Source organism: Corvus cornix, chromosome 6 (assembly GCF_000738735.6).
Source record: "Corvus cornix cornix isolate S_Up_H32 chromosome 6, ASM73873v5, whole genome shotgun sequence".
Taxonomy (NCBI): Eukaryota; Metazoa; Chordata; class Aves; order Passeriformes; family Corvidae; genus Corvus; species Corvus cornix.
The window spans coordinates 16,503,075-16,514,534 of record NC_046336.1 but is presented as its reverse complement, the minus strand read 5'-3'; the positions used below and the strand labels follow the sequence as shown (position 1 = coordinate 16,514,534).

General features: G+C 40.7%; 1 protein-coding gene across 1 annotated transcript in view; it reads left to right on the top strand.

Moving 5' to 3' along the window:
- Positions 1 to 901: 901 nt before the first annotated feature.
- The window catches only part of TNKS2 (tankyrase 2), a 29,353-nt gene continuing 18,794 nt past the window's right edge, over positions 902 to 11,460 (top strand). The window contains 8 exon segments of the mRNA XM_039553616.1: positions 902 to 995; positions 998 to 1,105; positions 6,244 to 6,468; positions 7,435 to 7,530; positions 8,183 to 8,219; positions 8,526 to 8,601; positions 9,879 to 9,973; positions 10,506 to 10,572. Of these exon segments, the coding sequence (XP_039409550.1) occupies positions 902 to 995; positions 998 to 1,105; positions 6,244 to 6,468; positions 7,435 to 7,530; positions 8,183 to 8,219; positions 8,526 to 8,601; positions 9,879 to 9,973; positions 10,506 to 10,572 (798 nt within the window).

Below are 11,460 nucleotides of genomic sequence, written 5' to 3'. Positions count from 1 at the left end.
CAAATTCAATTGAATTTGGAGGTACTCATTTCTGCCTCTGCAACAGGAAGCTACTGACCCTATTCAATTACCTTTTCCAAAGTAAGTGTTTCAATATGGTGTGAGTGGAAAACAACACATTTCAGAATTATCAGCTGAATCCTCTTCTAGTCGGTCCTGTCTGGGCTCAGGCTTCCCCATCAAAGCCAATTAGGCTTACTAGAGGGAGGGGGACACTTTCCGTTCTCTTCCAAAACCCTGAATTGGCAAAGTCAACTAACAGCATTTTTTGATCTCTATTTTTCGAGATTAATAAAGACTATGTCATTTATGTTGTATAATTTCCATTCCATAGTTATTATGCAAGCACTCAGCTTCCTTGGAGTCACGTTATTTTGCTGTGTAAGTAACTGTTTAAGGATCATGAATCCATTTAACACCAAAATGCAGTCTTACACGTTTTGCAGGGGGAAAAAAAATCCCTGAACAGTCTTCACCTCCTAATCTACATTTAATTACTGAAAGCAGCAAAGGCACATTTGTTCTTCTGGGAGGAATCGCTAGTGCTGTATTTTTTGTGCTCCTCATCATCCCTTACAACGGAGCAGAGGGCAGATAAAGACAGGCTGTGTGATGTGAGCTATGTCGCTTCCCCCGCAACTCCGCAGGCGTCCATGCTGAGGGGCTGCTGGGAGCTAGCAGTGCCGGCCCCGGGCCGGGATGGCTCGGGATGGCTCCGGGATGGCTCCGGGATGGCGGCGCGCACCGAGGCCCGGCGCTGGGAGGCTCCCGCCGCGCGCGCCTGCGCACGAGGCCGGCGGTGCCCGGATCCCTCCGCCGGGCGCAGCGCCCGCCCGGCAGCGCGTGCGGAGCCCCGCGGGCCGTGAGGAGCGGCGGGGCTGCGCGGGGGCCCGGCCCGGGCATGGCGGGGCGAAGGTGCGCGGGCGGCGCGGCCGCTCTGGCTGAAGCGCCGGGCTGCGGCGCGGCGGCTGCCGAGCCGGCCCGGGAGCTGTTCGAGCCTGCAGGAACGGGGACGTGGAGCGGGTCAAGCGGCTGGTGCGGCCCGAGAACGTGAACAGCCGGGACACGGCGGGCAGGAAGTCCAGCCCGCTGCACTTCGCCGCAGGTACCGGGGCTGGGGGAGCCGGGGGGCAGCGCCGCCTCCCCGGCGCGCCGGGCCGGGCTGCGGGGAGTGCCGGGCCGCTCGGGCCTCGCCGCTCGGGTCGGGCGCAGCGCGGGGTCCGAGCGCTCCGCCGGCCCCTGAGCATCGCCCCCGCCCCGCGGCCCTGCCCGGCCCCGGGGCCGAGTCGGTGTCGCTCACGCGGTGGGGGTCGCCGAGCGGTACAGCTGCGTCTGCTCTCCTATTCCCTTTTTTTTTTTTTTTTTTTTTTTCCTTTTTTAAAAAAACAAATCTCAGCTGGCTTTGAGGACACATCTGGAGTGGGGTTTATACTGTTCGTGTTGTGACACGTGAGCTCTGACAGGGGCACGTGTCCCAGGTACAGTTCTCATGCATTTCAGCAGGCCTGTGCAATTTTAGAATTGAATTCATGAAGGTGCTTGTCAGATAACGCCGTTTCTAAGCTTTTTGCATTCTTACTTTTAACAAATGGACTTTGTTAATTCAGGACGTAAGTAAGCAAACAACTGACGTCACAGGACAACTGCTTTCATTGGCAAGAGGCCAGAAGATTGTATCCACCTTTTCAGACAAAGACCTGACTGTGACTGTTGTTTTCATGTTGGTTGTTTTGGTTTGGTTACAGCCTTAGATGCAGGACCCCAAGGCTGACAGGCTGCAGAAGGCAGAAGCTTCTTTTCAGCTAAACAATATGGACAGTAACAAAGATGTTTTTTTCTTTATTAGTCTTGGAAAAGGTTTCTGCTTAAGGTGTCCTTTCCTCATGTTAAGAGATCTTGACTCAGACTTAAGAGGTCTAAGTTCTTAAAGCTTCCTCAGGACAGCAGTATTTCATAAATTCAAGAAGCTTGACCGACAAGAGAGCCCAGGAGACAACTTAAAGTATCCTGTCAGAGGAAAAAATTTCTGTACCTGTTTTTTTATATGCAGTAATCCTGCCTGTCCACTAAAAAACTCTGAACTTCTAAACAACTGTATATGTTTTAGAGCATTTTGGAGAAGTGAGGGGCTGTTTTTATTTATTTGCTTTTTTGTTAGTTTGGGGGGTTTTTTTGCCTAAGATGTTTCTCATTCAATACAGTGAGCTAGTTTATCTCTCTGGAGTGATCTGTCTTGACTTTAAAGAACTCCTGATCTGTAGAAAGATTTTTCTTTTAAAAATGTATAGCCATAAATAAGATCATGTAGCTATGAGATTTCTAATGTTAAGCAGGTTGGTGTGTAAGTGGGAGACACTGTTGCCATGCCCGAGTCTTCTTGGGATACAGAGTAATTAATTGCTCCTCTCACCGGCTTGTAGGAGTTGCTGGGTTTCTGGTTAACATGTGATAGAAAACACTTGTGTGATTTCTCTTTACCACCTCAGGTCGAACTCTGCTGTTGTCAGACCACCTGCAGTAGACTCTGTGTGAAAGGTGGACATAAGGAGTCCTTGGACTTGGGGCTTACTGGTTTTGTTTGATTTTGCCTTTCCCCTATTATTCACAGTTGGACTAATACTAACTTCTTTTGTCTTCTGACTCTAAAGGAGTCCCATTCCAGGAAGTAAAACAAAAAATCTGTTGTATTCCTGCATTGTTTATCCTAGTTGTCTGGGTGGTGTTAGAAAATACATTACAAAACTTCTCTGACTAGTTTCATTCAGTTTTGAGACTTCTTTTATGGAGGACTTGGAGCTGAAATACATATGTTTTGTATTGTCCTTTTTTTCCTTTTTTAGTGGCATTCTGGGTCTGAACTTGGGTTCTATTTTTTTGAGTCTTTTCCCAGATCTTACCTAACAATTTTTTAGAAAACATAAACCAAATTCCTCTTTTTCCATGTATCTGTTTGTAAAGGTAGATTTTGAAGTAAAAGATACTAAAATTAAACTTCAAGCTCTCCCCTAGGAATGTGTCATTATCAGAAGTAATACATATTGGAGTTTTGCTGGAGGTTGCTCTTTGGATTTGCTAGTACACAACAACTGTGTGTGTGATAGTTAAGGTATCCTGAAGCTTCAGTCAAGAGCCCACCGCCCTTCACAATAAAAGAGACTCCATCCTCTCCCATCATAAGCTGCATATACTTCCTCAAATCAGTCTTTTCCATCACAGCGTGTGTCAAACTTCAAAGTATCACAAGGTTTTAAGGACTTGGCAGGTACCAAAATGCCCTTCCTGCAATTCCAAATTAATCAAAAATATGAACACCCAGGGTAGGGGAGAAGAACTTGAGCTCAATTTTTTCTGTTAGCTTTTTATCCCATCAAAAGTAGCTGAATAGCAATTGTGACACACAGTGACTGTAAATAAATACTTTTTTAAAATTATACACAGTTGCACATTTCTACTATAATTAATAATTGGGAAATGTCAGCTACAGATTGTAACTTTTCAGGGAACAAGTGCAGTGAGCTGCTCAGCTGTCCACAGATGGTAGAAGAGTATCAGCTCAAGGTTCTGAGTAGCCAGCCCTTCTTTGCAATAAAAAACAAAGTGTTCATGATGATAAGATCATTACCTTGCACAGCTTTAAGCTGTGATCCTGTTTAGGTGGTCTTTTGATAAAAACTCAAGAGCCAGAGAAAACCCCCACCCCTTAAAAATGACAACATTGGAGTTTTTTAAAGTGTTGAAATAGTTTTTACTGCAGCCAACTAATGGTAAAGAGGAACTGTTGGAGTAGGTAGTGGCTGCCTTCCCTGTGTCGGCAAAGGCTGTCCCCGCTTTCCACTCTCAGGGAAAACAGCAGAGGCAGAGACCATTGTGCCGTTTGGTCACTTCCTCTGTACTCATGCATCCTGTAGAAAGTAATGGGAAAATAATTCTCCTTCCATATATGGTGCCCTGTTGTACAGATGCTTCCCCAAGGAAGTAAGGAGTCCCTGCTGTGCACTCAGTGCTGGAGAGAAGTTACAAAAATTGGTGTGATACAAATGAGTTAATTTTATTAATATTAAATTAGCTACAGGTAGTTGAGGGCGTGTTGCTGTACTTCAGGGACTTCCGGAATGGATGCAGGCTTTGCTCAGAGACAGGCTGTGGATTGGTCATGAATTGTATCTGATTGAAGCTCTGTACTAAATAGAGGGATCTGAGGGAATTCTCTATGCCTATAACAAGGTTTACTACAGCTGATTTTCAGTTATGATGTTGATTCCTGTTAAGGAATTTTACCTGCAAAAATATGGCTATGCATCAATACTGTGAGGGATAGGAATGCCTTCTGTACAAGAATGAGTGGTTTAGCTACCAGATAAGTAACTTCTGGATGAAGAATTTGATCAGAGACTTTTCTAACATAATTGCAGGAGTCCTGGAAAACATTTTTTGGTACTCAAAGAAGAAAATACCAAGCAGACTGTCATCAAATCACAGTTTTGATTATGTGTTTGCAAGACTGGTACTTGTGAAAGTCTCTTCTGAATAGACTCTCAAAATAATTAAGTTTTGAGTATACATTCAAACCTGAAACAGAATTTTTTGAAAGCTTGAAGAAGCAAGACAAATGGCAGGAAACATTTAAGAAAATAACAGTACTTATAATATTTTGTTAGAATAGCTGAATGTATTTAAGAATGAGAAACATGATGTGTGTAATGTAATATAGACAATAAGGCTGCATGAATATAGCTACTGATATTTTTTTTTGGCAGCAGAAATATGCATGCATGGTCAGTGAATATGACTTACTGTGCCTGTGCAGGTAAGTTAGTTTTGCATGGACCATGTGTCTGATCCAGTTCTCATCCCAAGGTGTGCTGAGCTCCTGTTCTCTGTTAGGACAGGCAAGATGGGTAGGTGTCATGTTGAGACTCAAAAGTGAGTTTGCTGTAGGGTCTGTGGTTCTATCGTAGCCAAGGTGCTAGTAAGCTAAAATTTGTATTGTTAGTATTGGATTTTGAAGAAATACGTCACCAGTATTGTCTTGTGACTGTTACGGGAAAACACCGTGAAGTCCATTCTGTGATTCAAAAGTTTGATATAAAATGATTGTTACAATAATGACGAATCTGGGGTGAAGGTGGTTCCTTACCAGACTTTTGAGGGAAGAAGAGTAAAGTTAGAATTTAACCAAGGTTTTTCTGAATACTTGTCCTGGCCTCTCTCTCTGACATATAAAGCTTGTCTACAAGATTTTCTCTTAGCAAGTGGGATCCAGAAATTGCTTAATAATGGCAGTGGGGGTTTTTGGAGCTTCAGATGGAGAAAGTGAAAGTGCTTCTTGCTCTAGAAGAGGGATTTACTGAAGTCAGGTATAATGAAGAACATGCTATGAAAAGGTTCAGTCACAGCTAAGCTAAAACTGAAAATTCTGTTATAACCGAAATGCTGACACTTGTATGCTTTGGTGGCTTTGTCACTGAAATGCTGTGTGGTTATCAAGAATATACATAATTTCTAGGTTATGGACTTACGGCAAGGACTTAAACCTACCATGGGCATTTGTGGGTGATCTGTAGTAGAGTTTAAATTTGATGCAATGTAGATATCAGTGGTGTTGGCAACTGTATGGTTATTCCCTCTGAGGGGCAAGCTCAAACTTCATCCAGATCTTGATCTGTTCAGGGAAAGAGTTTGTAACTCAGATATTTAAAGCAAGGAAGAGCAAGTCCTGCACACATGAGTTATTTCCCAGAACGTACTTGGCAGAAGACTGATATGTACTAAAATATGGCTCTTACCTGTCCTAAGAATTGCTGAGACCCAGAGAGACATTCCTGGAACCTTTGAGGTGGCCTTTGGCACATAAGCAGATGGGTATAATGGCTACAAGCAGAAATCCTAAAGCGTTCTGGCCTCATGTGGAGATAGTAGAGCAAATATAGATACAGTTTGATGACCTAGTTCAGTTGCCGTTACATAAGTATGCAAGATACAACTGAAACTTGAGGGAGCCCTATCAAGATGTTAATTGTTTCAGTAATCTTGAATATAGTATTTTTCTACTGAGTTTAATCTAATTTTTAAGAGTTTCAAAAACATCCTTAGTGTGTAAATGCTTCTTTAGTAAAGCATGCCAGTTGTGATTGTCCTTAGGAGTGGTTACTGTTATTTAAGTTCATTGATTTAATCTGCATATGTGGGGCAGGGATTTCTCTTACCCCGCCCTGATGTCTTTTCTCCCTTTTCATCTTCCAGGTTTTGGTCGGAAGGACGTAGTTGAATATTTACTTCAAAGTGGTGCCAATGTCCACGCACGAGATGATGGAGGCCTTATTCCTCTTCACAACGCTTGCTCTTTTGGCCATGCTGAAGTTGTCAATCTGCTCTTGCGGCACGGTGCAGATCCTAATGCTCGAGATAATTGGAATTACACTCCCCTTCATGAAGCTGCCATTAAGGGGAAGACAGATGTCTGCATTGGTAATTTTCTCCCACTCTTCCTGTGACTGACTCATTCATTTTCACTGTGAAAAATCAAGAACCTTTTAAAAACCATTTTCACTCTATGGAGCTATGGCTGATACAAGGGTTAAAAGTAAACATCTTTCATAAACTTCAATTCATATGTCACTCTTACAAGTTTTTGGATCTATTTTTTTATAGTTGCCTACCTCTAAAGGTTCACATTGGCATCATGGGAAAAATGCTTTAGAGTGACATGATGGAGCTAAATTCTCTTCTATTTCAGCCTAGACTCTTATGCTGCCTTCTGCTGCTGATCACAGTGCAGTGGACAGAACAGACGTGATCTTAATGATGGATTCATTCTCTCTTATCTGTAGCAGCTGTGTTAAATTAGTTAACGATGGGAAAACTTCAATTATATTGACTACCTGCCTTACTTACACATTTCTTATGAGGAACTGTTGAAGGAAGAGTTAGAAAATTAGATACATGGTCAAGAAACATTTCTTGATGGTATGGTTTGCTGTTGTTTTCTTCAAGGAACACATCTAGAGAGCTGTACATATAACATTGCCTGTTTGGCCTGAATACGAGTTCAACATGCACAGCCTACCACTGCTTTCTACAGGTTAGGACTTAGTCACTTGAGGATTTGGGGCAGCATGCTCTGGAGCTGATGGAAAATAGCTGCAGAGTTTTTGTGGTGGGCAGTCACAAGATTTCAACTGAGGTTGCCTCTTGTCAGTTGGTGATTGTTCCCTTTCTGCTCTGCTTTTTTCTCTGAAATATGTCTAGACATGTTTCACCAGATACACTGGTCACATACTGACATTGCAGAACTCTGACATTAAAAACTTGAGAAAGGAAGTTAGGATGAGTAAACAGAGGGGTTTTTTGTTGGTTGCAGATTACAGTAATGATATGTCTCATAAGGCTTGTCTTGTAGAATTGCTTTCTCATGGAAAACTTTGGCATTTTTAGTACTGTTGCAGCATGGTGCTGAACCAACCATCCGGAACACAGATGGAAGAACAGCTTTGGATCTAGCAGACACATCTGCAAAAGCAGTGCTGACTGGTAATTGATAATCTTGAAATTACTTTGTGACTAGTAACAAGCTGAACTGATGTAATACAGTAGTTTAGCATTTGTCTTTTTGATACTAATTTAACTTGTCTCTGGTTTATAATTCTAAATAGAAATTCCCTTATGGCTTTCATCATCTCAGTCATGGCATGTGTTCTGGATAGTTTATTGTGCTAGTTCAGTAATGACCTATCAAATTTTTAGAATTGTAGAATGGCTTAGGTTGGAAGGGACCTTAAAGATCATGTAGTTACAACCCCCTGTCATGGGCAGGAGCATTCACTTGACCAGGTTGCCCAGACCCCATCTACACATAGCCTTAAACACATCCAGGGCCAGGGCATCCACAACTTCTCTGGGCAGCCTGTTCCAGTGCCTCACTACCCTCTGAGTAAAGAATTTCCTCCTAACATTTAATCTAAATCTCCTCTTTTAGTTTAAACATATTTCCCCTTGTCCTATCAATACCTGCCTGTGTAAAAACTCACTCTTCCTCTTTTTTAAAAGCTCCCTTTAACAACTGAAAAGAGTATAAGTACTTCTAGCACTTACATTCTCTAAAACTTGAGAAGAGGATGATAAGTGGTGAACTTCACATACAGACATTTATTTGACAGCTAAAGAAAGCCCTTTTGCCTTCTAGGTGAATACAAGAAGGATGAACTCTTAGAAAGTGCCAGGTATGTATGTTTGGAAAATAACTGGCATTAGTATGTTTGCAGAATTGTATGTCATTAATATATAGGTATATAGTCTTTGGAGCTTGCATTCCATCTAGATGCTACGCTTTGGCTGTTTTCTGTGAATGAAGCTATGAAAGTAGTTGCATAAATGCATTTTTGTTTTCCCTTTGATGCTGACAATACAGAGGGGAATGTGTTGCTTCAGGTCTGTTCAACATTATAGCAGTGAAAAATACAAAACCAGAATAAGGTACTAAAGATTGGGATAAGAATATTTCTGCTCTTTCATATCTTGTTTTTCAGGAGTGGAAATGAGGAAAAGATGATGTCTCTTCTGACACCATTAAATGTTAACTGTCATGCGAGTGATGGCAGAAAGGTATTTTTGTTTAAAACCTGATTTAAAATTAGTTATCTCTTACATGATCCACAGTTACTGTTTGACCAGATTTTAAAAATGTTAAACATAAAGTCTGTTTTCTTCACTGTATGCAGGAAAATAAGAGTCCACCTCTCTAGCAGCCAGCTGATTTTGTTTGTTTGTCTTTTAATCTTAAAAGGACTATGCGAGTAATTCTATATAGGAGCAATAAACAAACCCTTTTCAATTGAAACTTCTGCTTGACTATCATATCTGCAGTGCTAAAGAAGCGAGGCCTTTTCACGGATTTTTTCCCTATCAGGGAGAAACAGGCGCATTATTTGACATGCACCCTTAGGCGCGTTACTGCTCCTGTTTCAGGAGTAAGCTGTTCACTGCTGTAAGTAACGGTAAAGAAATACATAAAAAATGTTCCAAATCTCCATTTTGAAAAATTTTGAGTCTTCTGGGTTCAGCCCCCTAGCCTACAGAAGGTTCAGGTTACTGAGTATCACTTTTTGGCATCCTTTTTCTTGTTAAGCATTTGTACTAATTCACCCAAGTTTTGATCTAGTTACTTCCCTTTTTGAGGCTTTGTGGTAAGATACTGGGATCTCCAAAACACTGATGTATCTCTATTTTCTCATCTGGTTATGAGGCTCATCCTCTAGTAACTGTAGAAATCTGGTTCAGTGGATGGGTTTGTAAATGCAGAGGATAAGAATTCTCCTCACTAATTCGTAGCTCTGCCCTTAGTGCTGCTGGTGCTTGAATGCATTTGCTAGAAAAGATCATAGAGCAGTTATCTGTCTGCTCTGTGGAGGAGTGAGAGTTCAGAAGAGATGAAATTTTCCTCACATCCCACTCACTTACTCCACTCACAAATGTGGATAACAATCCCTCTTGATAATTTCTAAACTTACTTCACTGATTGGCAGAGAGACTTCTTCATAGTGTAACAGTCATTGTTGCTGATGGCCTTCTTACTTCCCCTTTCACAAGGACATAGTTTGTGCCTGGAAAGTATTTATAGCTATGGTAGGCTAAAAACCAAAAATGGCCTTTGTATTAGTGATGGAGTAAATTTGGATTTGTGTTTATATTGACTTCAAGAGTAGTTCGTGAACAATGAACATAGTCATCAAATGTCTGATTCAAGTATTCTGGGGGTTTTTTTAATCTTGTAAGTCTTGAAGGACTTCAGAATTTAGTACTGTTAACAAGTTGTGAAAAAATAAATATAAAATCAATCTTGATTTTGTGTTACTGATTTATTCTACATTCTATCGTTTCAGTCTACTCCATTGCATTTAGCAGCTGGGTATAACCGTGTAAAAATAGTACAGCTCTTACTGCAGCATGGAGCTGATGTACATGCTAAGGATAAAGGGTAGGTTCCTTTTTCCCTTTGTTCAGAATAAACAGAATTTGTTAAAAATTGAGATGAAGTAAAGAGCAGTAATACTGTTTTAACCATTAAGAATTTCCAACTTGAGACTGTCACCTTTAACCTTTGTGTTATGACAAAAATGCAACTTGATTAGTTTTCACAGGGGAAGATACTACAGCATTGTTCTTGTGAAAAAGGGTATCATTAGGGTCACTCGTGAACATCTTCTGCAGATAGTTCTTCTTGCTTAGGGTTCCAAGTCTGAGTGGAACCATTCCATCTGCAGCGAGACAATGCAATTCACTTCTCATCTTCTGATTATTTTAGATGTTTGCCGTTCTGATAAATGCTGATGGGATTTTCTGGTTTCTTCTTCAGCTTCTTATTTCTCCTTAGTTTCATTTGAACATTTGTCATGTTGTTTTTGTAAAATGTTCAAGGTACTAATTGCAATGTGTTAGACGCATTTCAAATCAATATATATAAAATTAATATATGCTGAAGTAATAATCCTCCTTTTTCTTCTGTGTAGAGATCTGGTGCCACTTCACAATGCCTGTTCCTATGGTCATTACGAAGTAACAGAGCTTCTAGTAAAGGTTGGTCTTTGAAGAGATGAAATTGCCTATTATTAAATAAGAACAGTTTATAATAGGCTAATACAAGTTGCATATTTTTTTATTTTGTACTTAGATTTACAAAACTCAGTGATAAATTGCTTTTGCTCTACACGTTAGTGATTATTAAGCTGGAGCTACAGAATCTTCTGCTTGCAAGGAAGCTTTTTCTTTATAAATGTGCTTTGTTTTTTAACTCTCTCTGCTCCAAAGTCCAATGTTTTCGTACCACCAAGTAAGTACAGTGTATGTCAGTCTTTCTACACTCACCCGAAAAAAAAGGCCCTGAAAAAACCCCTACAAGCTGAGTGATATTTTGAGTTTGGCAGAAGAATATTTTAGAAGACAAAGCAATAAGAGGTGTTTAAAAAGAATACTGGTAAAGATAGTAAATATTTTTAAATTAATGAGCAATCAGTCTTTTGAGGAAATGAACTTTACAACATCAGTTCTGGTCCTGAATTCTAGCCTTTACCCAAAAGAAAGAGAAACCTGTCAATTTTCCTAACATAAGTGAACTCTTGGAAAGCAGAGTGGTTTATCTGGTTTATGTTAATCTTGAAGGTAAGTATGATGCACATTAAACTAGTGGCTTGAAGATGTGGCCTGCAAAATAATATGTTTTCCACCAAAGGAGTTTTGAGCAGTGCCTGTTCTCAGCTGCCACAGCAAATCAAGATTATAACAACTGAGGGTGTTCTGTTATCTAACTCCAGACATTTGGCTGCTCAGGGAATAGCTCTTGTTCTATTCTGTATGTTTCAGCCCCCCACTAATTCCATGTATCTTTCTATTTGTTTAGCAAAAAATTAAGTAAAAAAAAAAACCTATTGAAATAAGCTTTTATTGTAGTAAGTATAAGTAGTCATG